The sequence below is a fragment of the Myotis myotis genome, unplaced genomic scaffold (assembly GCF_014108235.1).
Source record: "Myotis myotis isolate mMyoMyo1 unplaced genomic scaffold, mMyoMyo1.p scaffold_m19_p_21, whole genome shotgun sequence".
In the NCBI taxonomy this organism is placed as follows: Eukaryota; Metazoa; Chordata; class Mammalia; order Chiroptera; family Vespertilionidae; genus Myotis; species Myotis myotis.
This window is the reverse complement of record NW_023416326.1, coordinates 6,243,474-6,269,920: the sequence shown is the minus strand read 5'-3', so window position 1 is coordinate 6,269,920 and position 26,447 is coordinate 6,243,474. Positions and strand designations below refer to the sequence as shown.

Below are 26,447 nucleotides of genomic sequence, written 5' to 3'. Positions count from 1 at the left end.
AAGGGTGTGAGTACCGGGTGCTCACCGCGTGCGAAGCCCTCCGCACTGGGTGACCGCAGTCCCGAGAGGCGCGCTGGCACGTCCGCCACCGGGCTGGCGAGTCGTCCCAGGGACGGTCCCTCCTGAGCGCCCGCTGCTCTCACGCGGTCTTATAAGGCACCTTGTCAAAGGGAGGTTCGCTGTACATGGCAAAGAGTGTCCTGCTTAATAGAGAGCATGGAGCTACTCTACTCCTAATGCAGGCTGTTAGGTGCCAGACAACCTAGTAAATAAGACTAAGATACTTATGGGCAAAATGCTTACCAAAACGAACAGAGGTGTTTTCAATCTTTGGTTTTATTCACCGACTCATGAGTCAACCCATCCCTAAGCCTGGCCCCCAAGAGACGGTTCCATGAAGACATGAGGCCTGGCACCTGAGCCCAGATCTACTGTGCCCCGGGGCCAATGGAGGCCCCCCAACAAGGCTGCCTGCCTGTTGACAGCCAGGGATGGAGGGCAGGGGCAGCCGGCTGGAGCCTGGGGGATCCCTTCTCTGAAGGTGAGTGTGTGGTAGGGGAGGGGGTGTCCTCATTTCTTGATTTGGTGGGAGAAGTCATTCCAGAATTCTGCCACCTTGGCTCCCTTCGGTGGGAAGAAGACTCCCCTCTCTTCTTCCTTCAACATCAGTCTAAGTCCCTGCATGTGACCGAGGTAAGAACATCCTACTTCTAAGACCCCAGAGAGCTGGAGGGCTGATGGTCACGTGTTTCCAGTGAGGCTAAAGGAAGGCGAGGTGTGGGGAGGACCTGCCCAGGGGCGAAGGCCCATGGACAGGGGTCTCTAGATTCAACCTAGAAAAAATATAAGGGCGCTGCTTGATGCCAAGGCACATTCTACCCTCGAGGACAACGCGTGAGCGAGAAGATGGAGAAGCCACAGTGGCAATTACTTCTTGTAAAAGAGAGAGAGAGAGAGAGAGAGAGAGAGAGAGAGAGAGAGAGAATGAGGCACGGTGGTCCCTGCGACACGCCGGTGACGCACAGGCTGTCATTTCCCTGTAATCGCCGTGCCGTGATGTATGATCCGTGCCGTGATGTATGATCCGTACACGGGAAGGAATGGTAATAATTTACCATTGCGTGTGAACAATACATTAACGAGCTTGCCTGCTACTCTGCATTTCCTTCTAATAAAATAAACCCACTGGGGTCACAGGCAAGGCGGTTATAATACAAACAGTGTCACACCGAGGAATCTGCAGGAAGCACAGGTTGGCAGGAAACAGAGCAGCGGGTGCCACGCACCAACCTATGGGCCAAGATGGCAGAGCAAGTTCTGTTTGCAGAACCACCTCATGTCCTTCCAGACAGACAGGGCTTCCCTGGCTAACGTCCCCGACGTGACGGGGCGAGTGCCTAACATTTCTCCCTTCCCGGGCCCAGAGCGCACGTGTCCGCAAAGGGAACGGAAAGGTCTCTTTCGTTCTGGAGAATGCGATAAGCAAACAATCCCATAAGACGTTGACTCATGTACACGGAATTCCAAACTCGGGTTCTAAATGGGCTGTCTGCTCACTGACTTGAAGGCTGGGAGTCGGAGGAGATGGGGGACGGGGGGGCGGGGGGGGGGCAAGGGGGAGTCTGTGACCTGGCAAATCATTTCATTTCTCTGGTCTCAAGTTCCTAAGGAGGCAGAACCAGATGAATGATCTTCATACTTGACAATAGCAAGTCTTCCTTCAGATAAACCCGCAGCGGGAACGCAGTATGTAGCACAGAGCCCTCGGGGGTGGGCTTCCTAGGGAACTCCGGGACCTCGGGGCCTGGGGGTGTAGGGGAGGGGGCGGGCAGGAGTCCAAGCCCACCTGGCCAAGGGTTACCTGGCCTGGTATACACCTCTTCCCTCAGGCTAAGGAGAGGAGAGAAGGGTGGAGGCTGGGGCAAGCAGACAGAGCCCGTCCTGCCCCTTCCCATGGATAGAGGCCCCACTGCCATGCTGGGTAAGGGAGAGAAGGGGCATTCGTGTTGTTGTTTTTTTTTTTTGTCTTCATCTTCTGCTGATTGAATTTCACATCGAATCCAGCTGCTGACAGGATCACGGGCCAGTCAGTGGACAGGGCGCTTGGCAGCCCAGGAGGGGAGGGGGAAACCATGGCCCTGGCCAGTTGGTCCATGGACGGGTGGGAGGCTCTGGTGGGTGGGGGTGACCAGTTGGCCACTGCTATTAGCACTTCGGGTGAGGGGAGCAGGATTGAATTCCTAATAGCAACGGCCCTGGGCACTTATTACACCTCTGGTCACTGCCAGAGCCCTGCCTGGGAGGGAGGGGGCCGCACCAGCCATTTTAGAATCACGGCTTTGGTGTCTCTAGTCAGTGGAGCACTTCAAGGTCTCACAAGTGAATTCCATCAGATAACTTAAAGGGACATCTATTGAAAATAAAGGTGTAAAGGTTATTTAAACAAATAAAAGTCACTAAGCGACTGTCCTGGCACGGGCAGCTGCCACCTTGCGTGTCAGTGTCCGCCCTGGGCCACAGCCCGGCTGGCAGAAGCAAAGGGATGGGCGTTAACACGATTCCAATCAATCGAACAGTCGCAGCTCCCCGCCCATGCCCTCAGCTCGCTGTCCTCTGGAGCTCGCCTTTGTCCTGCACCTACTCGCGGCACCTTCTGAGGCGCCATCACAACTGCGTTCAAAGTCTCAAAGCCAAGCTCATCCGACGGCTTGAAAGGCATTTAGGCCAAATTTGAGAAGAGTTTAAAGTCGGCATTTCAAGTTGCTATCATCGCAACAGCCACCCCTTTCACCGGCCCGGCTGATCTGAGGAGGGGAACCTCCAGGGGCCAGAAGTCCCTTTCATCAGTGGCCACCTGCCCACCTGGGCGAGCCGGTGGCATCCAGACAGCAGAAAAGCCGTTTCCATGGAAACAGAGGGGCTACCCCTATCCCTCTGGACCACGGTTGGCAGATTTCGCAAATAAAAACATAGGCCGCTAGGTTATAATTGAATCGCAGATCAACAGAGAATAACTGTTGAACACAGTAAGTCCCATGCAAAATTTAGAGCATGTGCATATAAAAAAATTATGTGTTGTCTGTGTGAAATTCAGATTTAACCGGCAGCCTGTATTTTATCGGACATTTCTGCTGTAGGTCCTGATCCCCTAGGGCAGCGGTTCTCAACCTTCCTAATGCCACGACCCTTTAATACAGTTCCTCCTGTTGTGGTGACCCCCAATGTCATTGTCACAAATGGAACATCATTAAAGCAGAGTGATTCATCACAAAAACAATATGTCATTATATGTGTGTTTTCCGACGGTCTTAGGCGACCCCTGTGAAAGGGTCCTTCGACCCCCAAAGGGGCCGCGACCCACAGGTTGAGAACCGCTGCCCTAGGGCATTTGGGATGAGTGAGAGGAGGGGCGAGTGGGGATTCCAGCCCAGGGGAATGGCCAAGCGAATGGCCCAGGCTGGGCACCCTGTCTCCTTGGAGCACCAGGCTCCTCTCCCCTCCCCCCTCGCCTCCTGGCCAAGAGGGCACCATGGCTCAGCCACCCCCACTCCAAGCTTCCTCCAGAGGCCTCCCGCCGAGACACCCCCCCCCCCCACTCTGACCTCTTCCACGCAGAGGTGTACACCGGAGAGACGCTGCTTGTAAGAACGCACCTGTTGCCACCTCCCGTCTTGTTTTGTTTCCCAAGAAAGGCTGCAAAAAGGCTTTGTATGGCCTCTCGACTGGAAATTTCCTCTCATTTCTTTCCCCCATACAGACCCCCGCCCGCCTACAGTATTCAATAGACGCCGAGAAACCAATGGGTGTTTGTTCTCTTCAATCATAATTTCAAAACCCGAATGAAAGCCAGGGCTGAGCCAGCACGGCCAGCTTGCCTGGCGGAAGTAGTTAGGGCTCTACACCCACAGACACGGCCTGCCTGATCCCCCCCCTCCCCGCCACCCCCCGACCTCGCACCACTGATTGGTGATTATCACGGAACCATGCTCCAAAGTCGCAACTATTGAACAAGCACAGGAGGAGAGAGCTCTCCGTCCCAGGCTTCTGCGTGCGTGGGCTGGCCGTGGAAAGTACTTACCGCAAAGCCACCAAATGCCTGGGGACAGGAAGAAACACTGGCACCTTAACAAGACGAGGGGTGAGATCAATGGCGCCCCCAGACAATCTGTTTCCACTGGGTGCAGAGAAAACTAATTTTGGAAGATGTTTCGTTTAGCTTTGCAATATTCTGCAGTCGAACGGTGAATGATGCTGGGGACGTCTCTCTCTTAGCCCTTAAGCCAGCGGTTCTCAACCTGTGGGTCGCAGCCCCTTTGGGGGTCCAACGACCCTTTCACAGGGGTCGCCTAAGACCATCGGAAACACATATATAATTGCATGTTGTTTTTGTGATGAATCACTATGCTCTAATGATGTTCAATTTGTAACAATGAAATTGGGGGTCGCCACAACCTGAGGAGCTGTATTAAAGGGTCGCGGAGTTAGGAAGGTTGAGAACCACTGCTTAAGCTTAAGGATGAGAACGGGGGGGCAGGGGAAGAGGGGGGAAAGCAGGTGTCATGTCTGGTTGTTAAGTCTGGCTTCCTGGCAACGAGTGGGCTAGCTGCCTCAGCTCCGGATGGAGGCCACAGGGTGTCTTTAGTGAACAGTTAGGGCCGGCCATCGGCCACCGTTCTCCGCTCTGCACCTCCCATGGAGACACCCGCTCTAATCATCCCGCATTCACCTTCCAGAAGCGCAAGAGGTGTTACCTTCCAGAGCAAGGCACCGCGGTGGGCTGGACGACCAGATAAGGTTGTGTAAGCACTCGAGATATTCCGACCCCTCGAGCTTGAACCCGGGGAAGCAGCGGTAGGCAATGACCGTGCCCACCGGGAAGGAGGTCTGGAACTCGGAGATGTTCACGTAGCCGTTGGAAGAGGCCAGCGGCCTCAGGCAGCCTGGGGAGAGGGGGAGCGAAAGGCGGAAGTCTTAGTCGGTCGTCTTGTCCACCCAAGGGATAAACCCCCTCTCCAATTCCCCCACCCTAACCGTGGCCTCTGAGCCATGAACACCTTGTTCCTAAACGTTCAGATTCCTGCTAAGTTGGCGTGGTCAGTGGTTGAGCGTCGACCTAGGAACCAGGAGGTCACGGCTCAATTCCGGTCAAGGGCACCTGCCCGGGTTGCGGGCTTGATCCCCAGTATAGGGTGTGCAGGAGGCAGCCAATCCATGATTTTTTCTCCTCATTGATGTGTCCATCTCTCTCTCTCTCTCTCCCTTCCTCTCTGAAATCAATAAAATGTTTTTTGTTTTTTTTTGTTTTGTTTTTGTTTGTTTGTTAAATGTTTTTTATGAAGTTCAGATTCATCAACCTGCCTATTCTATTTGATGCGCAAATGTGATTTTACAGTTGCAAATGGCACTAGAGCAGTGATGGCGAACCTATGACACGTGTGTGAGAGGTGACACGCGAACTCATTGCTTTGGTTGATTTTTCTTTGTTAAATGGCATTTAAATACATAAAATAAATACCAAAAATATAAGTCTTTGTTTTACTATGGTTGCAAAGATCAAAAAATTTCTATATGTGACACGGCACCAGAGTTCAGTTAGGGTTTTTCAAAATGCTGACACGCCGAGCTCAAAAGGTTCGCCATCACTGCCCTAGAGAATGGGATGAGTGGGGAGCAGTGAGGAGGGGGGAGCTGAGGAGCCAGATGCCCCCCACAGGTGGCTCCAGCCCTGACTGCACCTGAGAAACTTACTAAACACCCAGGGTCGGTGTTCAGCCTGGGCAGCCCCATCTCTTTAGTTAAAAAATATTTTTTTATTGATTTCAGAGAGGAAGAGAGATAGGAACATCAAAGATGAGAGTCATTGATGGGTTGCCTCCTGCACACCCGCTACTGGGGATCGAGCCTGCAACCCGGGCATGTGTCCTTGACCGGAATCAAATCCGGGACCCTTCAGTCCTCAGGCCGACGCGCTAACCGCTGAGCCAAACCGGCTAGGGCTCGATCGCGTTGAAAGCTCACCAAAGGAGCCCTGGCCGGTTTGGCTCAGTGGATAGCGCGTCGGCCTGGGGGACTGAAGGGTCCCAGGTTCGATTCCCGGTCAAGGGCATGTACTTTGGTTGCGGGCACATCCCCAGTGGGGGGTGTGCAGGAGGCAGCTGATGGATGCTTCTCTCTCATCGATGTTTCCAACTCTCTATCCGTCTCCCTTCCACTCTGTAAAAAACCAATAAAATATATTTTTAAAAAAAGAAAAGAAAAGCAAGCTCCCCAGGTAATCGTAACGTGCTGTGCCGTCAGGGCTGACAACCACCGAGTGCCACGGAGGAAAAGGACACGTCGCTGTTTCAACGACAGCGGTGGGGTGTCGAGGAGGGTAGGACGCGAACCCTGTCCCGCCGTCGCAGGACACGGCACCGACGCCTGCGTGATGAGATGGAACTTGTGAAAAGCCCGTTGTGCTTGGTGTGAAGTAGGCCAGGCACCCCGCGGGGCGGTGGTTCGCACACCTGAGAGAGACCCAGACGCGGGGGGGGGGGGGCTGCGTGGGCACGCGGATTCGCATCCCTGAGGCGGGGACCGGCTCCGAGAACCCCGCAGCGGTGAGCCTGCACCCCGGGAACCTGCGTGCTCCCCGCGTGGACTGAGCCCCGAGGCCACGCTCCTGCTTCTCTAAAACACCAGCCGCCTTTTGTGTCTCGAAGCCCGTGCAGCCCCGGGGACGTCCCCGCCCAGAATCCGTTCTGCGTGGCATCGCATCGCGGTGACTGTGGGACGCCTCACGGCCTCGGCGGCGTCACTGGAGGGTTTAACGACCCCGCAGGGCGGCCTCGCTTCCCGGCGAGAACTAATTGTGCGTGAAGTCAAGACTGTGTCACGCCAACACCTCGTTCCTTCCGATCACCAGGGACGGATCCCACCAGCTGCCGGAGCCCTTCTCCGAGCGCCTGTCAGATGTTTTACACGTAACATCCAAGAGCCTGCTGCTCGGCAAGCGGCTCCGGTCCTCGCCCCAGCACGCGGGGTCTGGGTATCGGGGCAGAACTTCAGGAGGAGCTCCCTCTGGGGGGGCCCTGCTCTGCTCCGTGATGGCACCGCCGAGCTCGGCGATCCAGCAGACGTGCCCCCCCCCCCCCACGCCACCCCCATCAGCCTGCACTCAGGATGGACCGGGTCTGAGCTGCGTGGGCTCAGCCCTGACTTCCGGCCATCCCCTGGGCCTTACAGGACTATTTTTTGTTCGTTTGTTTGTTTGTTTGTTTTGTTTTCTGAGCTGACAAGGTTCACAAAAGTGAATCAGGGGGAAAGAAGGAATCAGTAAGTGAGAACAAGTAAACGTATCGGAGCCTCTGGGCATAGCTGGCACCGAGATGGTACCCGTGCCTCCTTTGGGGGAGTGGACAGTGGACCTTGAACCTGGGGTGGGGGGCGCTGGACCGAACGCAGCTGAAAATCCACGTATAAGCCTGACCCCTGAAGAAGTTAGGTCGGCCCTCGGTATACGGGGGAGATTGGTGCCAGATCCGAGGATACCCCAATCCGCGGCGGTTCAAGGCCCCTTGCCAAAAAAAGACCTAGACCAGGGGTGGGCAACCCCTGGCACACGTGCCAAACATGGCACGCCAGTAACTTCTGCTGGCACGCGAAACCCTCTCTTATAATCTTCCATTTAGAATTGTGAATCTTTGTTCTCAGTGATGAATTTTGTTAAGTCTCGTAAGAGGAGTAGCCTGACGGATAAAAGTAGTAGCTTGTGCATATCTCTGAAGGTCACGAAATAGAAACCTAATGTGAAACCTCTGTCATCAGTGATGCGGCAGCAAAAGTCCCACTGATAATATCAAACAGAGTCCTAAAGTTTTCTGTCGGACCATCAGTGTACATGTGTACATTAAAAAATAAATGTATTTTTCATCATCGTATACTGTGTTTTTGTCGCTCGAATGAATTTTATTTCTTCATATACGTACACCTTAAGAGATATCAAGTAGGCGTAACATGTTCTCAAAAAATCAGGGTTGGCACGCAGAAGAAATTTGAGTCAGAGATTTTGCTGGTTTGGGCACGCACTCACCAAAAGGTTGCCCACCCCTGACCTAGACCAATGCGCACTATAGCGCTAAGCTCCCCCCCTCGATTAACTGCCTTCCCCTAAGTAAGAACTCCCCTGACTCACCGTGAGCAGGAGGCGTGGGGACACTGCTCTCCGAAACACAAGGTTCCCATGGAAAACAGTGGCCTTGGAGCAGCCCCTCCCTGTGCCCCAGAAGGAGATGGAAGGGGTTCTAACTTGTGCAGTTGACCGGAGAAGGAGACGTGCCCTCTTGGTTGGGGACAGCCTGTCTCAATGTAACAGGGAGAAACGGGCTTCCACTCAATCATTCAAGAGGGTTTCCGTTTGCACGTCTAGGGACTAGAGAGAAGGCTCCTCGGGCGATAGCTCCTGGGTCTACAGGTGCAGACAAAAGTGACAGAGCAAATGGCACTCTCAGAGCCAGTTATACCCGCCCTGGGGGCTCAAGGGGTGGCAGGCTGTCTAAGGCAGCCCGAGTCCTCATCGCTCATGCCATGTCCAGGCGGGTGGGCAGCCTAAGGAAGCCGGGGCATCACCGAGGCCGGGGAGTGGAGCGGAGGATGGGCACAGAGCAGGGGCACCGCCTCTGTAGGGACAGAGCTCTGAGGAGGAAGGAAGGGGGCTGTGGGTCACACTGATGTTTGAGGAACCAGGCCTCCCAAGAACAGCCGGCCAGCTCTTTTGTTGTCCAAGAACTCCACAAGCCATGTTTTGGCTGAGGTTTGAGTAAGGGGCGGTGGAGGGGAGGGACAGAGTGACCAGGCAGAGCAGGGGACAGACAGCCTTTTGTGGGCAAAAGGGGCACCTAAAGAAGCATATTGTAGCCCCACCAGCGTGGCTCAGGGGTTGAGCATCAACCTATGAACCAGGAGGTCACAGTTCGATTCCTGGTCAGGGCACCTGCCCAGGTTGCGGGCTCGATCCCCAGTGGGGGGCGTGCAGGAGGCAGCCGATCAAGGATTCTCTCTCACCATTGATATTTCTATTTCTCTCTCCTTCTCCCTTTCTCTTTGATATCAATAAATATATATATATATATATATTTTAAAAAGAAGTGTATTATATTTAAGTGACATAAAAGGAAATAGAAAGAGCAGGAGAACAAACAGAAAATATCAAAGCAAGAAGTGGCCAGAGTCCGAGGTCACTTTCTCGCCATGACTCCGAGGGGCCCAGGGGAGTGGAACGAATTCATGGTGAATAAAGTTCATCTGAATAAATAGCCCCACCTGGGAGCAAGCTGCTGGCTTTGTGGATTTGTCTCTGAAAGTGTAAATGAACCACGTGTCTCCTTGGAAAACGCGACCTATACCACGCTAAACACCACGGAGTGCGAGGGTGGGCTGCCTCTGTCGCTATCCGAAGCCTTTGTTTCTTACGGGGCCGTGACTCTTAGGCTGCGACTCATAAGAAAATGATTGATCTCCTACTACGGGGTGCGTGAAGGAATGTCGGGGCCTGCCGACTACGGTTTCTAAGGACCAAGTTAACGTCCATCTTGACTGGAACAAGCTAGTGACTTCGGGGCGAGGAAGCTTGCTCTCCCTCGGCCTCGAACTCTGAATTATGCATTGGGCTTCTTGGTCCTTCGGTCTGAGTCACGCGTCAAAAAGTAAAAATCAGAATTAATGTGACCCCAAGGGCTGAGGTGCAGAAACAGGGCCCTGCATGTCAGTCCGGGCTAATTTAAACACACACACACACACACACACACATACACATACACACGGGGGAGAGGATAAATATTCACCGTGGGGTCTGGACGGAATTAGAATTTGATTATTTTTCTGTTCCTCATGCATTATAAAAAGGGATAGCATTATTAAGGGAAAGTAGCCGCGGTAAGATTGGCTTGAAATATATTCTCACCACCACTGAAATAAGTACAGATGTTCTGTTACTTCCATTAAGCACACAGCAGTTCATCACCGTGTCCACAGCCCAGTTCTGAGCCTCGTAACTCTTACCCTACTTTCGTTTTCCCGGTAGAGGGGACATCCAACATGCTAACGAACTGCCTAGTTCCCATTTAAACTTTAAATCTGGTGTATGGCCCAGCCGGCGTGGCCCAGTGGTTGAGCATCGACCTATGAACCAGGAGGTCACAGTTCCATTCCAGGTCAAGGGCACATGTCCGGGTTACAGGCTCCATCCCCAGTAGGGGGCATGAAAGAGGCAGCCGATCAGTGATTCTCTCTCATCATTGATGTTTCTCTCTCTCTCCTTCTTTGAAATCAATAAAAATATATTTAAAAAACCCCACAATAACAAACAAACAAAACCTGGTGTACGGAGCTGGAGAAAACGCCAGGAAATGATGGGAGAGGGCTTGCTGGTCAAGGGGAAGAGACAGCAGGGACCTGTGGGCGGCCTGGGTGGCTTTGCTTTCCCATCTGTTAGACCAGCAGCTCTCAACCTTCTGGCCCTTTCAATACAGTTCCTCATGTTGTGACCCAACCATAACATTATTTTCGTTGCTACTTCATCACTGTCATGTTGCTACTGTGATGAATCGTCATGTAAATATCTGATAGGCAGGATGGTCTTAGGCAACCCCCGTGAAAGGGTCGTTCGACCACCAAAGGGGTCGCCACCCACAGGTTGAGAACCGCTGCGTTAGAGAACCCTGCGCAGGCTTACACCACCGCTTGCGAGGAGAAGAGGAGGCGGGAATGACAGCTTCCGTCGCGTACCTTGACAGATGGGCAGGTTGTCCCACGTCCCGTCGTCGCGACATAAGGAAGCCAGGTTGTACAGGTCGGGGTACCGGATCTTGAACCCCTCGTGGCAGGTGATGTTGAGCTTGTCTCCGTGTCTGTAGGTCCTGTTCTGGATCTCCGCATCTTCGATGAAAGGGATGCGGCAGTCTGCGGTCGTGGGAAAAGGACTCGTTATCGTTGGAACGTAAAACGGTTGCGGTTCACGGCGTCGCAAGGAAGCTAATGGTTGGGGACCCGCACGGGTTTGACAAACGGCCCTCATTGATCACGCGGCTCGGGTACCACGGCCGAGCCTCAGAGGCTCGGGAAGAGGGACCGAGTGGGCGGGGATCCGGACAACGGAGCTGATGGACGATCTCGTAAATACGAGGAGAAAGTCCAGAGCTGGGGATCCGCCGGCAAGACCCACCCGGTTCCACCCTGTGCACACAGCGCCATGCAGCCCGTCCGGCTGGTCCCACCCAGCCAGGGCCTGCAGGAGAGGGCCTGGTCTGGTAAGAAAAGTGCTTTGCAGCCCTATCCAGCTTGGCTCAGTGGATAGAGTGTCAGGCTGTGGACTGAAGGGTCCCAGGTTCGATTCCGGGGTGGATGGGGGGCATGCAGGAGGCAGCCGATCAGCGATTCTCTCTCATCATTGATGTTTCTGACTCTCTTTCCCTCTCCTTTCCTCTCTGAAATCAATTAAAAAATATATATATATATTTCAAAAATAAATAAAAAATAAAAAGGACAGAATCCCATCTGTGCGGGCTGGGAGGCAGCTCTGCACCCGAGGCCTGGCACCCTAAGGCCCATCGTGGGGTTCGGGGAGCTCTTCATTAGCTACAGGACGCTCCCAGGCTGACTGGGGAGCCCTGACCAGCCCAGAACTGCAGTCGGCTGTCACCTCACCAGGGTGATCGCTGATCATTTCTGCCACTGATCTTGCCGCAGCTGCCCCGTTCTGACCTGAACTTATTTCCGCTGGATGTTCTTTCCCCTCCCCTTTCAAGTCGTGACCACATTGAAGCGAAAGAAACCTTTTTAAGAGCAAAAACCAAATGCACACCGAAGCCACAAGGAAGGGAGGGTAGGGAGGCAGTGACTCCTATGACAAGAAGCACAAAGAAGAAATGCTGGAGGCAGGGAGGGGCACCCCTTTGCTCCCCCTTATCTCAGAAGATGGAAAACGAGGAGAGAATATCTTAGGGGGAGGCGTGCAAACGCTTGCCCTCGTGGGCACAGGCTGCTGCTTCTGATAACTCGTCTGAGGCACCAAGGAAGAAATGTTAGATGATAGAAAATGCACATGAGAAGGAAGGGGTTATAAATAAAACGTGTGTAAAGCATCTATTTTGTTTTGGTGACATGTCTGCGCTGGGAGACAACCCACTTTCGCACAGGAGTAACTCTAAAAGATGAGTCTGACTCACCTCCTTTTGAAAAATGCCTGCACCACCCACAGTCTCAATGAATAAAGGAGTGATCTCCCATCCTTACGGCCACCTTTAGCTCATGAGTCAAGTTGAAATCTTTTCATTAAAAATGTACAAGATAGCCCTGGCCGGTTTGGCTCAGTGGATAGAGCGTCAGCCTGCGGACTCAAGGGTCCCGGGTTCCATTCCGGTCAAAGGCATGTACCTCGGTTGCAGGCTCGATCCGCACCCCTGGCCGGGGTGTGTGCGAAGGCAACCAATCGATGTATCTCTCTCACATCGATGTTTCTCTCTCTGTCTCTCTCTCCCTTCCAGTCTGTCTTAAAGTCAATAGGAAAATATCCTCAGGTGAGGATTAAGAACAACAAATAAAAACCATGCAGCCGTTGGCCTCACTGCCAACGTTCTAACGCGGGAGGCCTGACTGTGTTTCCAGCAAGTCCTTGGTGCAGGCAGTTCCGTGGCACCCGCTTTGGGAACCAGAGCCCCGTGTGAACGGGTTCTTCCCTGGCTGAGCAAGATGCCTCCCCCATGGGCCTGGGTCTGGGCCACGATGATGTACCAGCCGCCCCCCTCCCTTTCCCTGGGAAACCTCACCTGGGGTCAGGCCTGGGTCTGAACCCCAAGTCTGCCCTGGCTACCCGTGAGACCGCGGGAAACGGAGTCTCCCTGAGCCCCCCCCTTTCTCATCTGGAAAGGGAATGGAGCCTGCTTCGCGCCTCTCCACCCAAAAGGAGTTGTCCGCCAACCAGAGGACGGATTTCCTGGGAAAGCCCTGGGCTCAGCCAGCTCGTGCTCAAACCACGGGCTCTGGGGGCGACCTACGCTCTGCTAATAGCCGTACGCCAGCGCCCGGAGCTGGTCTGCAGCCCGTTCTGGAAGATTCCCACTTAGGCTGACTGTGAGACCTGTAGACTCCGGCGTCCCCCAAATCCCTTCTTATTGGCTTAGCATGGATTTCTCTGCAGCTGACTTGCAGGGAGGAACCAATGGAACCAGCGACTGTTCGCAGAGCTGCAAGAGGGAGAAGGTGAGAACAGAGAAGAGCACTGAGGGGAAAACAGTCCCACAATAGACAACCCCACTGCATGGGAACGGCAGGGCCACGGCTCTCGCTCTCCCTCCCTCCTCAAGGGCAACTCCAGGGGCAAAGTCAAAGAGGAAAAGGGGAATTCTGTTTCTGCACCCCAAGGTGCTCAAGGGACACCCTGAGTCCACCCAGAGGCGAAAGCTCCAGCTAGAGGCGTCTGACCTTCCAAATATCCAAACACCCTCCCCAGGAGTGAGAATCCTCAGGGACGAGGGGCCTGGGAGCTGTGGAATGTTGTCTCATACCCCAGGGGAGGCTCTCGCCCCACCCAGGAACCATGTGCCATGATTTATTCTGTCTCTTTAAACACACACACACACACACACACACACCCCAAAATCCAAAACTGCTATCCAGCCGATATAACGAATGCCCTGGTTGCTGAATGTAGTCTGCATCCCAGCTGTACCCAGGGATGGTTAAGTAATGAAATCTTCCCATTAATATTGATAATGAAAAGGTTCCGGCTGTTCATAACACAAATGGATGTGAATTCATTTCACTTTAGTCGCTTTGGGCCATTGGTTTTTTTTTTTTTAAAAAAATACGACTTCTCTATCCGCGCACACTGTAGTCTGACTCACGGCTACGCTGCCCCTGCCCCTGTTGGGGTGTGCAGCTGGGACTTATCTGTCCACGTTCTGATTTGACGTGTTAAGTGTTTGTAAAGGGCCTTCATGTAGAGTCAAGCTTCCTTCACAGCCATCTTTTCTTATGAAAGGAGTAGAGGCCCAGTGCACGAATTTGTGCATGGGTGGGGTCCCTCAGCCTGGCCACACTGAGTGGGGCCCATCGGGGCTGGCCAGCGGGGGCAGGGGGGAAGAGGGGCCATGGGAGGTTGGCCAGCTGGTGGGAGGGGCTGTGGGAGGTTGGCTATGGGAGTGCACTGACCACCAGAGGGCAACTCCTGCATTGAGTGTCTGCCCCCTGGTGGTCAGTGCACATCATAGCAACTGGTAGACGGGTTGTAACAGTTGCTTAGGCTTTTATATATAGTACTAGAGGCCCAGTGCATGAAATTCATGCATGGGTAGGGTCCCTAGGCCTGGCTGGAGATCAGGGCCAATCTATGGGATGACCAGCAGGGCAATCAGTGGGTCCCTGCTGGCACCCACCTTAGCCAGCTTGGTGCTACCCACTCGCTGGCCCTGCCCTCTACCGCCGCCGCCAGTTGCCTCCCTCTGTGGGGTAACCAGTGAGGCAATTGGGGGGGCTCGCACCTGTCTTGGCTGGCATGGGGCCTGCGGGCTGGGGGCAGCTCCTGCATTGAGCGTCCACCCCCTGGTGGTCAGTGTGCATCATAGCGACCGTTCGTTCCACCAGTCACTCCACTGTTCGGTTGATTTGCATGTTAGGCTTTTATTTTATAGAATATAGATTGCATTTAGCCAGGGAAAGTGACCCCAGTAGACCCAGTTGAGTGGGTTTAGAAAGGAAGAGGCCTGGATGGAGGCTGTCACCTGGCCTTTGGTCACTGCACTCACATCGGCAGCCCTGTGCCCACGGGGCGTATTTTCAGGCCTTTGCCAACTCCAGGGTCTCCTCTCCACCTTACTGGCCGCCTCCCCTGCTCCCTGGACCACAAGCATCCCCACCCCTGCGTAGGGATGGGCAGGCTCTGGTCTCGGGGAAGCAGCTCGGAGAAGCAGACACCTCCCTGTGCGTCTCTGGGTTGGAGGCTCTGGGTGCCATGAAGTTCATCCAGTGCCCGTATTATCAATCCCGTGAGTCCAAACTTCTATGCACCGAGTTTACTGGGAATAAACCAGTTTCGATGGGAGTAAAGGGGCCGTGAGAGAAGGAAGATGGCCGAGACATGCGGCAGAATGAAGTGGGGAATAAGAGAGAGGGAATCTGTGTAAACGAACAGGAAAATGAGCGTCTACTAACCACCCGGCTTTTGTAGAGCACTTTCCTATTACGAAGCATTGTAATGCACATCAACTTAATTTCTTTACATCTGCATCTCAGGCAGAACTAAACCAGAATAAGGACTTGGAGCATAGGATTTCTATACATCCCTTCCACCCTGAACTTGGATGATGCCATTCACAGTGACACCGTGCTGTTTTATAACTGATTAGAATGGGCTTTGGCGACACAAAGAAGGTTAGACGTGACCTTGTATGGGAGGGAGGGGGGAATGCTGGCTGAGAAGCAGTTCCAGCCCTGCCAGTTACTCATCAGCTGTGTGACCTTGGCGAAGTAGGTGAACCTCTCTGAGCCGCAGTTTCCTAATGAGAACAGTACGACTCATCCTGTGGGGGAGCCTGTGCCTATCAGATGAGATCGCGAGCATGAAGTTTTACTCCGTAATAACCTATAAAAATGAGCTAATTCATTATTGTGATTACTATTACCACCACGCAAGGATTCATTAGCCTTCTAAGAATGACCTGACAAGGGATACAAATGGATTCAGCAGCCCTTACTCTTCCCAGCATTAATTCTGATCAGGGAGTAAAAGCTATTTATAAACCAAGGGGGAGGGGAATTTTCAGCTTCCTCACTGCTACATGACACCCAGGACATAAACTTCTGGGTGTCCCCGCCCCCCCCATAAACTACGTGGAATAGAGAATGGTTATTAGGACGTTGGCAATGATGATTTTCTCCACCATCAGGGCAACAAAGGCAATCTCTTTACACAGATCTCTCAAAGGCCAACAAAATTACCATTAATATTAAAAATCAATAGACCTTCATACTTAGGATGGCAATGCCTGTTCTCCTACGCTTTCTAAAAAATACAATGAGAGCTTACCATTTGGACCAGGATGCGGGTCCTTTGGAAACACGTGGCCTTATTTCACTTCGCATAGTAAGAGGACTGACCCAACACGGCCATCCCCCCTTACACAGCCCCTAAGCAAACACTGGGACTAAGGGCTAAGAGTTAGCTGGTGTGGCTCAGCTGGTTTCCAGCTCGATTCCCAGTAGGGGGGCGTGCAGGAGGCAACCAATCAATGATTCTCTCTCATCATTGATGTTTCTAGCTCTCCTTCTCCCTTCCTCTCTGAAGTCAATAAAAAAAATTAAAAAAAAAAAAGAATATCTTATCATGACCAATAAATTGAGGGGTGGTTGCTAGAATAAATGTCTCCCTTGTCAACCTGTCATTGCTTGTCACGGAAGTTTCTTTCCTTCAATGAATCACGTCTAACAGAGAACTGATAAGTAGTAATTGATTTAATCCTCTGAATCAGACATTGTCTGTATCATTACATATAGTCTTTGCCCCATACATCTACTGCGCTTTTATGCAGTAACATGGAAATGAGTGTGGAGTTGGCAGCCCGGTAATAAACAGCCCTAATCTGATCTGAGCTCTCTCCTGCATCGACAACAACGGTGATGAATTGGATGGTCATTGAGATCGAGAGGGGCGATGATCACTTCTAACGCTGAGATGCATGGATGTGCCCAGCCCTCATCACACACGCGTGCTTTTCCGTCAGCGTGCAGGACTAGCTCAGAAACGAGGACAGCATCCCCGGGCACTGACCCCTCTGGCACCCGCAGCCTTGGACCCCGGCAGCCATGGCAACGCCAGCTGGCCACATCACAGACACTGACCATGTGAGCGGTTTCCATGGGAGGGGATGGGGTAGGTGTAAGCACTTTACCTTCTTGCACACAGATGGATCTATCACTCGGGATCCACCCCAGGGTCCCATTGAGATGCTTCACACACAGTCTCTTTGTAGAGCCCTTCAGCTTGAATCCGTCCTGGCAATGATAGCGGGAGACGGAGCCTTCGAAGAAAACCCCTCCGCTGGGCGTCCTGAAGCCATTCTCGGGGACGCCGGGGTCAGCACACACCTGGAGGTCATCGAAGCCTACATGGACAGAGAGAAGCAAAGGTGTCCCGACACATTCCAGCGCCGAGGGTCTTCCCAGCTAAGTGGCAGCTACTGTGTCCTCCCCGACACCATGGCCCACCCAACCGCACCAACCAGAGAGCCAGGAACGTAGGCGCTCTAGTGCACAGCTCATTAGCGTTTCAGTTCCATGACCGAGGTCGCTTTTCAAGGAGGGAGGTGACATAAGCCACAAAAGGAACTGCCTCAACAGCTGGACGAACTGCTGACGGCTGAGCGAGGAGACGGATTGGCCTTGAAGGGCGGGTAAGATTTCTACAGGCAGAGCCAGCTGTGGAGGGAGGCCTGGCCGGCGTTCTAACGGGAATGGCATGAGCGAGGGCCTGCGCTCAAGACAGTAGCCCATGTCCGGGGAGCAGAAAGTGGGTTCCATCGCTATACGGGTGTGTGGAAGGGGCATGCTGGGAATGCCAGCCTCCCCCCTGCCCCTGCCCCCTGTCTCTCACCCCCGTCTGCCAGGCCTCGGTCAAGGTCCTCCTTGAAGGTCTAGGAGGCCTTCCTGAACCCCACGCCCCCCCCCCTCAGCCCCCCAGTGTCCCACCGCTGTGCCATGAACACAGTCCTGCATTGAACTACAGTGGGGTCTTGACTTACGAGTGTCCCGACTAATGAGTTTTTTGAGATACCAGCTGTCTCTCGGCCAATTTTTGCATTGAGTTGATAGAGTAATTTGAGTTAACGAGCTCCTTAACGAGCTTGGTGGCGGAACGAATTAAACTCGTAAGTCAAGGCCCCACTGTAGTGGGAGAAGGACCGCCTCTCGTACCGGGCTGTGAGCCCTTCAAGGACAGGTCCTGCGACCTTCCCATCTTGGCATCCAGAATCTCTCACAACATCCTACAGAGGAAGCGCTCCATCAGCGTCTGCTGAATGAATAAACGGAGTTGGAAAAGGAAGCTGGAGACCTACTGGGTGATCCCAAGAAGCCAGGCTAAGCGAGGAGGCCAGTGTGGAGCCAGGGGGCAGGCCCGTGGGCCCGGGAGGCCGACTGGTGGGGTGGGGAAGAGGTGATGAGCCTGAAAGGGCATGAGGGTGCTGGAGGGGCAAGGAGGGCACCAGGGTACAAGGCATTTCCGTTTCAGGTCACCTGACTGGAGGTCAGGGTGAGGGAGATGCCCAGGTGGCTGAGATGAAGGCTGTCCTGGTCTGGAGGGGAAGCCAGGCATGAGGAAGGGTCCTCCGTGAGCATAAGATCTGAACGCCCTGTCCAAGGGAAGGAAGGTAGCTCACCTCTTAGTTCTTACACAACCAATGGACACATCCTCACGGAATAGGTACCAAAAATAGACACTCTAACCCAGGGCTCACCCCTCTTAGGGTGCTCCTCACCCTGTCACCGCTGGTCTACTCAGCTGTCTCTCTCACTGGGCTGTGAATCTGGGAGGAGGAGACCAGCTCTTATTCTTCACCTCCTCACCTCCTCGGCACCCAGCATGGTGTGTTGTGAGTGTGGACATCCCACCAGTGCTGCTAATAAAAGAGGGATGAATGGATGAGTGGAGGGAGGGAAAGAGGATAAAGAATAAGTGGGTGGATGGAAGGATAGAGGATGGGTGGATGGATAGAGGATGGATGGATGGATGGAGGATAGATGGATGGATGAATAAAGGATAGATGGATAAATGGATGGGTAGATGGAGGATAGGTGGGTGGGTGGATGATGGATGGATGGATGGATGGATGGATGGAGGATAGTTGGGTAGATTGATGATGGATGGATGGAGGATAGATGGATGGATGAATAAAGGATAGATGGATAAATGGATGGGTAGATGGAGGATAGGTGGGTGGGTGGATGATGGATGGATGGATGGATGGATGGATGGATGGATGGAGGATAGTTGGGTAGATTGATGATGGATGGATGGAGGATAGATGGATGGATGAATAAAGGATAGATGGATAAATGGATGGGTAGATGGAGGATAGGTGGGTGGGTGGATGATGGATGGATGGATGGATGGATGGAGGATAGTTGGGTAGATTGATGATGGATGAATGGATGGAGGATAGATGGATGGATGAATAAAGGATAGATGGATAAATGGATGGGTAGATGGAGGATAGGTGGGTGGGTGGGTGGATGATGGATGGATGGATGGATGGATGGAGGATAGTTGGGTGGATGGATGAAGCCACACAACATCTCCTCTGCTGGACTCATCAGGCAAACATCCCTCCCCTCTCCCCTATCGCTTCGATAGCCTCTAAAGCCTATGTATTCCAGGGACAAGGGAGGTGTGATATGCCCCCTCCCCCCAGGCACAGACACCTTCTCGTCTCCTAACCTGAATGGACTACTCTCTTCACATTTTTACAACCTTCTTCCAATCCACATCCTCAGGCACCCCAGCCCTCCTCCTCCCTCTCCAATGTGGGGCCAGAGGTGGGTGTATGCCAGGGATTTGGCTGAGACATCTGTGCCCACCCCCTCCTGCCCCAACACGTGCTTTCTGACCAGTCACCGCCTGCGAACACATGAGCCATGCTGACTGCCGGGTCCTGGGCACAGGCCCTCACCACCCAGGGCCGCAAAACTGTTCTCTCTCAGATAAAAACAGATAAGTCAAGGGAGAGGTGAAGATAAGATCCGGCCTTGGATCTATCAGAAAAATGACCCCTGCCCTAATAAATAAATGATGAAGATCAGGATGTGAGAAAAGCAGAGCTTCCTCGTGACTCCAATTCGTACTCTTCCTTTCCATATCCCTGCCCCTTTAAAAGGACATCCCCGTCCAGTCTCTGCTTTCACGTAACCATAGCTACCCCCTGACTCTGTGTCCCTGCCTGGGCCTGGGCTGATGATCAGGGTGCTGCTGGCCCTGGACTCTAGCCGTTGGCAAATTGGGGCATGAGAACCAGCAGTGAAAAGAAAGCAATTGGAAGGCGGGGCGGCATAAGGAGAAAAATATTCTTCATTTTGGACAACTAATCCCATCGAGCAAGATAGTAATTTTCTGGGGCTTGAAAGAGCTTCGATTCCACTTTGCAAGCTGCCCCCAAGCGGATCGGGTCCCAGCCTGGGCCATTTTTTTTCCTGTGGAGCTGTTCTCCCGGTGTCTTTCTGTAACGTTGATGGGCGGCCCGTCAGAGAACGTGTCCACTAAGGAGGCGGGCTGGCCTCGGGGCTGGGGAAGGAGTGGAGAGTAACATGCCTGCTGCCCACCGAACAATCTTATCCTAGGACCCCGCAGTCCTGAAATCGAGCCATCTCCCTCCCATTCTTCAAATTCTGTGACTGCTTTGGATCCAAGTAGCCACAGCCTGGGGAAGGGAGAGGCGTTCATGGAGAGATTTCCAACATGTATGTTTTGGGGGTCAGATGGAGGATGGGACGTTCCATTTGAATGTCCTCAGAAGTGGCGTCCCCTAGCACTTGCTCCTGAATGCCATAGAACGCAGCACTTACAGACAAGAGCGGGTCTTTGTGATGGTTTGTTTCCTGTGTCAACGTGGCTGGCCATGGGATGCCCAGATATTTGACCCAACGGCATTCCTGGGGTGTCTGTGAGGGCCATTCTGGGTGAGGTTAACATGTGAGTGGTTGACTGAGTGAAGCAGACTGCCCTCCTGCATGTGGTGGGCCGCAGCTAACCCGTTGAGGGCCTGCACAGAATAGAGGCTGGGGAAGGGAGAATACACTCTCTCTGCCTGCCTGACTTCAAACTGGGACATCCGTCGTCCCTTGACTCGGACTGGAACTTACACCATCGGCTCTCCTGGGTCTCTCCAGCTGCCAACAGTAGATCTTGGACTTCTCAGCGTCTATAAAAGCATGAGCCAATTCCTTATGAGTGTGTGTGTGTGTGTGTGTGTGTGTGTGTGTGTGTGTGAGAGAGAGAGAGAGAGAGAGAGAGAGAGAGAGAGAGAAAGAGAAACTCCTATTGATCTGTTTTCTCTATTGTGAAATGTAAGAGAGATGGAAACACACATACAGCATGACTGGCAAGTGGTAAGTGCACAATAAATGTAGGGTATTCCTTTTCCATCAGTTCCCTAAAGAACCAAAAAATACAACTTCATAAAAAGGCAATCTCCTAATTTCCGAGAGCCACCATCACTTCCAAAAATATCCAAGCTATTTTCCCCCTAATCTGCCCCAGAATTAAGTGACTTTGCAAAGGACTGTTGACTTTAAGAATAACAACGAAGTGCTTCACTTAGCCAACAGCTAAGCCGTCACTTGGTAACATAAACTTCCAGAGAACTGAACTCTGATTTCTCTAACTTACGGCCCCGGCTTGGAGGGGGACTCGAGGGCCAGCAAGCAGTCCCCAGTGCAGGGACAGTTCTGGTCTTTGCTACCAAGACAGCAGCCGGTTCCTTGGAAAAATCCCCAGTGTCCGCTCTCAGGGCGAGCAGTCAAGCTCCACGGAACCCCCGATGCAGGCGCAAGGCCACGTACATTCCTGGGCCCCAGTGAGTCGCACCCAAACCAAACAAACAGAAAACACCAAGGCTTTGAGGATTCAAGGAGAAAGAGCTCAGAGCACAAGAACCAGACGAAGACAAATTTTTCAGTAGGAACGAACACAAACAATTCGACAAGGGAAATCAAAGGTTTCCAAATGGATTTTGTTTGTGAACTTAGTGCTGGACCATTCAGTGTATTAACGGTTACATATCTAAGAGGTATCTGGGCCCGGCCGGCGTGGCTCAGTGGTAGAGCGTCGACCTATGAACCAGGAGGTCAGGGTTCGATTCCCGGTCAGGGCACATGCCTGGGTTGCGGGCTCCATCCCCAGTGGGAGTGTGCAGGAGGCAGCCGATCACTGATTCTCTCTCATCCCCGATGTTTCTACCACTCCCTCCCTCTCTTCCTCTCTGAAATCAATAAAAAATGTATATTTTTTAAAAAGAGATTATCTGGGGGAAGAAAGGGAAGGTGATTACTGTTACCATTTATTAGGCTAAACAGATTTTCCACTACAAAAGCAGTGTCTCTTGGGAAATACAGCGAAGATGGGGTTCATTACTATAGTAATATTTCTGCCACACCAATAGCGCAATATACTGCTTATTACAGCAAATTTATACTAACGAGATACCACTTAAACCTAGTTCTGTGAAGACACAACAGTGAGTTGGGGAATATGGAATTTATCGATGTGGGTTGAGGGCTCAGTATTCTGGATTTCATTACCCAGAGTACACACTGAACACTGCGCCGTGATAACATTATACTTATTAGTTATCGACATAACAGCAACTCTGAATATTTGGATGGCAATCAAGTTAGGCAACTGTTCCCTAGAAACAGTGAGAATGTGTGCATGTTTCAAGAAGGAACCAGAGGACGTCTGCTATGTCTGAGCAAGGAAATGTAGCACAACGAAGTCTTCACAGCATAATTTAGACCTGATTAAAGTGGATGGAGGCCGCAGATGTGGAAGTCATGGCGTCCCCCGTTTGACGCCAGGACTGATAGGAGCTCCCTGGGGATTTAATTCGCGCTGATTACCCCATCATTCCTGGATCCTTCCACTCCGTTTCAGGGCCAATAAAACTGATAGCGATGCTAACTCAGAAAGCGATTTTTCACGCCGGTCTCACGAAACCGCTTCATAAAAGCGTGGCCCGCTAACGTAACGAAATCACTCCAGATGATGACAGTGTGACATGGAAAAGCAGAATAAACCTTTTCACCTGCTCGAAATAAAGCAAGCACAGGCAACCGTTCATCGGAGAACAAGGACTTCTCCCAGCAACGCGGAGATGGTGGCTTGGGCATGTCCCAGCTGATAGGAACTTTAGGATTACCGGGTGACAGCACTGAGTCAAGGAAGACAGCAAGGATGAATAAAAGAACGGATTCACACCTTTTAAATGCGGTTCTTTCCTAAAGCAAATCCTTACGGAAGCCAGATGAGGTTGCCCGTCTAGCTGAGCTCCGCGACCCTGGACAGACAACTGCATCTTCCAGGGTTTTCGCATCTTATCCCTAAACAAGGCAACTGGATGACTTCTCAGCTCCCTTCCACGTTTAAATCCCAGAACTTCTAGACCAGTGGTTCTCAACCTTCCTAACGCCGCGACCCTTTAATACAGTTCCTTGTGTCGTGGTGACCCCCAATTTCATTGTTACAAATGGAACATCATGAAAGCATAGTGATTCATCACAAAAACAATATGTCATTATAGAGGTGTTTTCCGATGGTCTTAGGCGGCCCCTGAGAAAGGGTCGTTGGACCCCCAAAGGGGTCGCAACCCACAGGTTGAGAACAGCTGTTCTAGACTCTTTCTGATTTGAAAAAAAAATGGTAACAACCACCCCCCCCCCGCCCAAGGCACAAACACTTACATGGAAACAGCCCGCATGACAATTCATGGGTGGCTTGAAACAAACCAACAAAAACTCCCAGAAATGGCTTTCTGCTGTCTTTAAAAACTCGGATTCCCTTTCTTTTCTGTGAGCAACACTAACACATAAGAGCTCGACAGTTTACACAGCGTTTTACGTGCGGGATCGCAGCTCCGCCGCAGAACGGCCCCGAGAGACCAACAGGACAGGCGGGGAGGACCCATTCTCACAGGCACCCATGAGCATCCGACCGCTAATGAATGGTCCTGCCTTTACAGCCGCCCCGTCAGAAATCCCACGCATTCCCTCCGCACGGTGGTTCATTCACAAACGGCCTCCAGATCATGGTGTCACACTCTCAAGTGCCACCCGGACTTCCCCGGGGTTTGGGGACCGGGAGGAAGAGCAAGGTTCCGTGGGAAGCAGAACATGGAAAAGCAGCCACTGCTGACGTAGGGCGGTGTCGTGCAAGGAGACTGTCTCTGGTCACCACCGAGATGGCCTTCCCTCCTAGTAACAGGCAGGGATCAGTGGACACTTAGTCAAGGAACGAAGAATTCAGGGCTCTGTTTGTTTGTTTCTTTCTTTTAAAGATAATTAGCTCAAGGAAAACCTTGCTTCCATCACCTATATATATAAAGTCACCATAAAAAATCTGCTCAGCCCGGCCAGTGTGGCTCAGTGGTTGAGCGTCGACCTATGAACCAGGAGGTCACGGTTCCATTCCCGGTCTAGCCACATGCCCAGGCTGCAGGCTTGATTCCCAGTGCGGGGCATACAGGAGGCAGCTGACCAATGATTCTCTCTCATCATTGATGTTTCTCCCTCTCCCTCTCCCTTCCCCTCTGAAATCAATAAAAATGTATTTTAAAAATTTAAAAAATGTGCTCAGATGTTCCAGTCACCACCATTTCTGCTCTGTCCCCCCTAGGAATCAGCTGTGTTTGGTCAAAGCCACAACATGGTTCATGCATCAATTATTAGCATTGAATGTTAATGATTACTACACAATTCCCCACATAAATAGTTAACTAAAAAGAATACAAGAAGTATATTATCGCATGATCCTTTTTTAAAAATACACAAAAAGGAGGCATGTGCATAGAAAAAAAGGAAAAGAAATCTGCCTAAATTTTAACTGGGTTATCTGGGGTTGAAGGTTGATTTTTATATTCTCTTTTACATATGTCTGTATATTCCAAATTCTCTGCAATGAAACATTTATAATTAAAAATAAATGAATATTGCCCTAGCTGGTTTGGCTCAGTGGATAGAGTGTCAGCCCGTGAACCAAAGGGTCCCGGGTTCGATTCCGGTCAAGGGCACGTACCTCGGTGGCAGGCTCCTCCCTGGCCCAGGCCCTGGTCGAGACTCGTGCAGGAGGCAACCAGTCGATGTGTCTCTCTCACATCGATGTTTCTCTCTGTCTTTCCCTCTCGTCTCCACTCTCCCTAAAAATCAATGGGAAAATACCCTCGGGTGAGGATTAAAAAATAAAAAATGAATTTTTTTAAAATGTATGCTAATGGCACGGGTGTGTTAAATTGGGGATGGATGACTGACAGGCTCAAATATTAAGAACAGAGCAGTGAGGTTCTTCTAGAGAAGCATGGTCCCCGGAGCCAGAGCTGCCGTGATGGGCACTAAACTCCACAGAGACGCCTACAAACAACATCACTTCACTCTAGTGGGCGCCTTAATTCATTTCCTCCCAGGAGGAATGGAGCCGACTCTGGGCGCCCCAGACTCTCTGACATGGCCCAGGGCTGTTGGAATCCAGCGTGCTGCCCGTGTGGTTACAGCCCTCCTTCCCAGGAGGGGGGCAGCACTGAAAATCCGGGGGCCCACACCCGGCAGACAGCACCAGCCGAGGAGAGAGCAAAGCCGACGGGGAGCCCAGGGTGACACAGCTGGCTGGTAGGGACCGATAATGAACCGTGATTTCCTATCTGACATCACTTCATTTCCCAAACCCTGGATTATAAATAGGCCGTCCGCGGAGTTCGTTTGTGAGGAAACGAGGCTGGATCAAAAACGTCTGGATGAAATGCCACCGGTTCCCAAAACAAACACCCTTTTCTCCGACGGTAACCCGCACACCACCCGGAGGAGCAAGACAAAAGCCGCAGGTGACCTGAGATGTTCTCCCAGCAGCCCCGGGGCCGCCATGGCGCTGCTTCGCTTCAAAGAAAAACAAATCACCGTCACGGAAGGTCATCGAAAAATGGGCCCTTTTTATGTGCAGATTTCTACCCTGATTTGTGGTTTAAAATGTGTGTTACAGCCCTGACCGGTGTGCTCAGTGGTTAGAACACTGGCCCGTGCTCCCAAGGGTCTCGGGTTTGATTCCTGGTCAAATGCTCGTACCTGGGTTGTAGGTTCAATCCCCCCCCGGGACCCGGTTGGGGCATGTGCATGTGTGGGAGACAACCAATTGCTGGGTCTTTCTCACATTGATGTATCTCTCTCTCACACACACATTGATGTTTCTCTCTCTCTTTCTCCCTCTCTCCTCTCTCTCTCTCTCACACATTGATGTTTCTCTCTCCCCCTCTCTCCTTTCCCCTCTCTCTAAAAATCAATGAAAAAAATACCCTCAGGTGAGGATTAATAAAAGGCCGTGTTACAGCAGTGATGGGGGCAGACTTGGTGAGCAGTCCAATACAGGAATGAGGGCATTTAGGAGGAATGCAAAGGAAAAAGGCAAACACATACTCATTGGCTCGAGAACGGGCTCAGGTTTTTCTGTTCTTGTTTCTTTTTTCTTGCAAAATTTTATAAACTCTCCAAACCTCTGTAACACAGAAGCCCGCGTGTCTTTCTCCCGTCTCCAACTGCAGCCTGCGTGCGCTATCGTTCCTGGCCAGAAAGGAACCTAGGAAAAAGGATTGCGGGGACCTGGGCCTTGGGCCGTGCCTCCGTTCTTATCGCCGAAAGAACAGCACAGAACTTTCTGCTCCAGGAGTCGG

The 26,447-nt window shown here is 52.2% G+C and overlaps 1 protein-coding gene across 3 annotated transcripts in view; it reads right to left on the bottom strand.

Moving 5' to 3' along the window:
* SUSD4 (sushi domain containing 4) overlaps nucleotides 1–26,447 on the bottom strand; it is a 63,654-nt gene that overhangs the window by 6,419 nt on the left and 30,788 nt on the right. For all 3 annotated transcript variants that reach the window (XM_036355013.1, XM_036355014.1, XM_036355015.1), the window contains 3 exons: nucleotides 16,923–17,135; nucleotides 10,765–10,938; nucleotides 4,752–4,940 (listed from right to left, as the gene is read on the bottom strand). In XM_036355013.1, coding sequence (XP_036210906.1) covers nucleotides 4,752–4,940; nucleotides 10,765–10,938; nucleotides 16,923–17,135 — 576 coding nt within the window. The remainder of the gene's footprint in view (nucleotides 1–4,751; nucleotides 4,941–10,764; nucleotides 10,939–16,922; nucleotides 17,136–26,447) is intronic.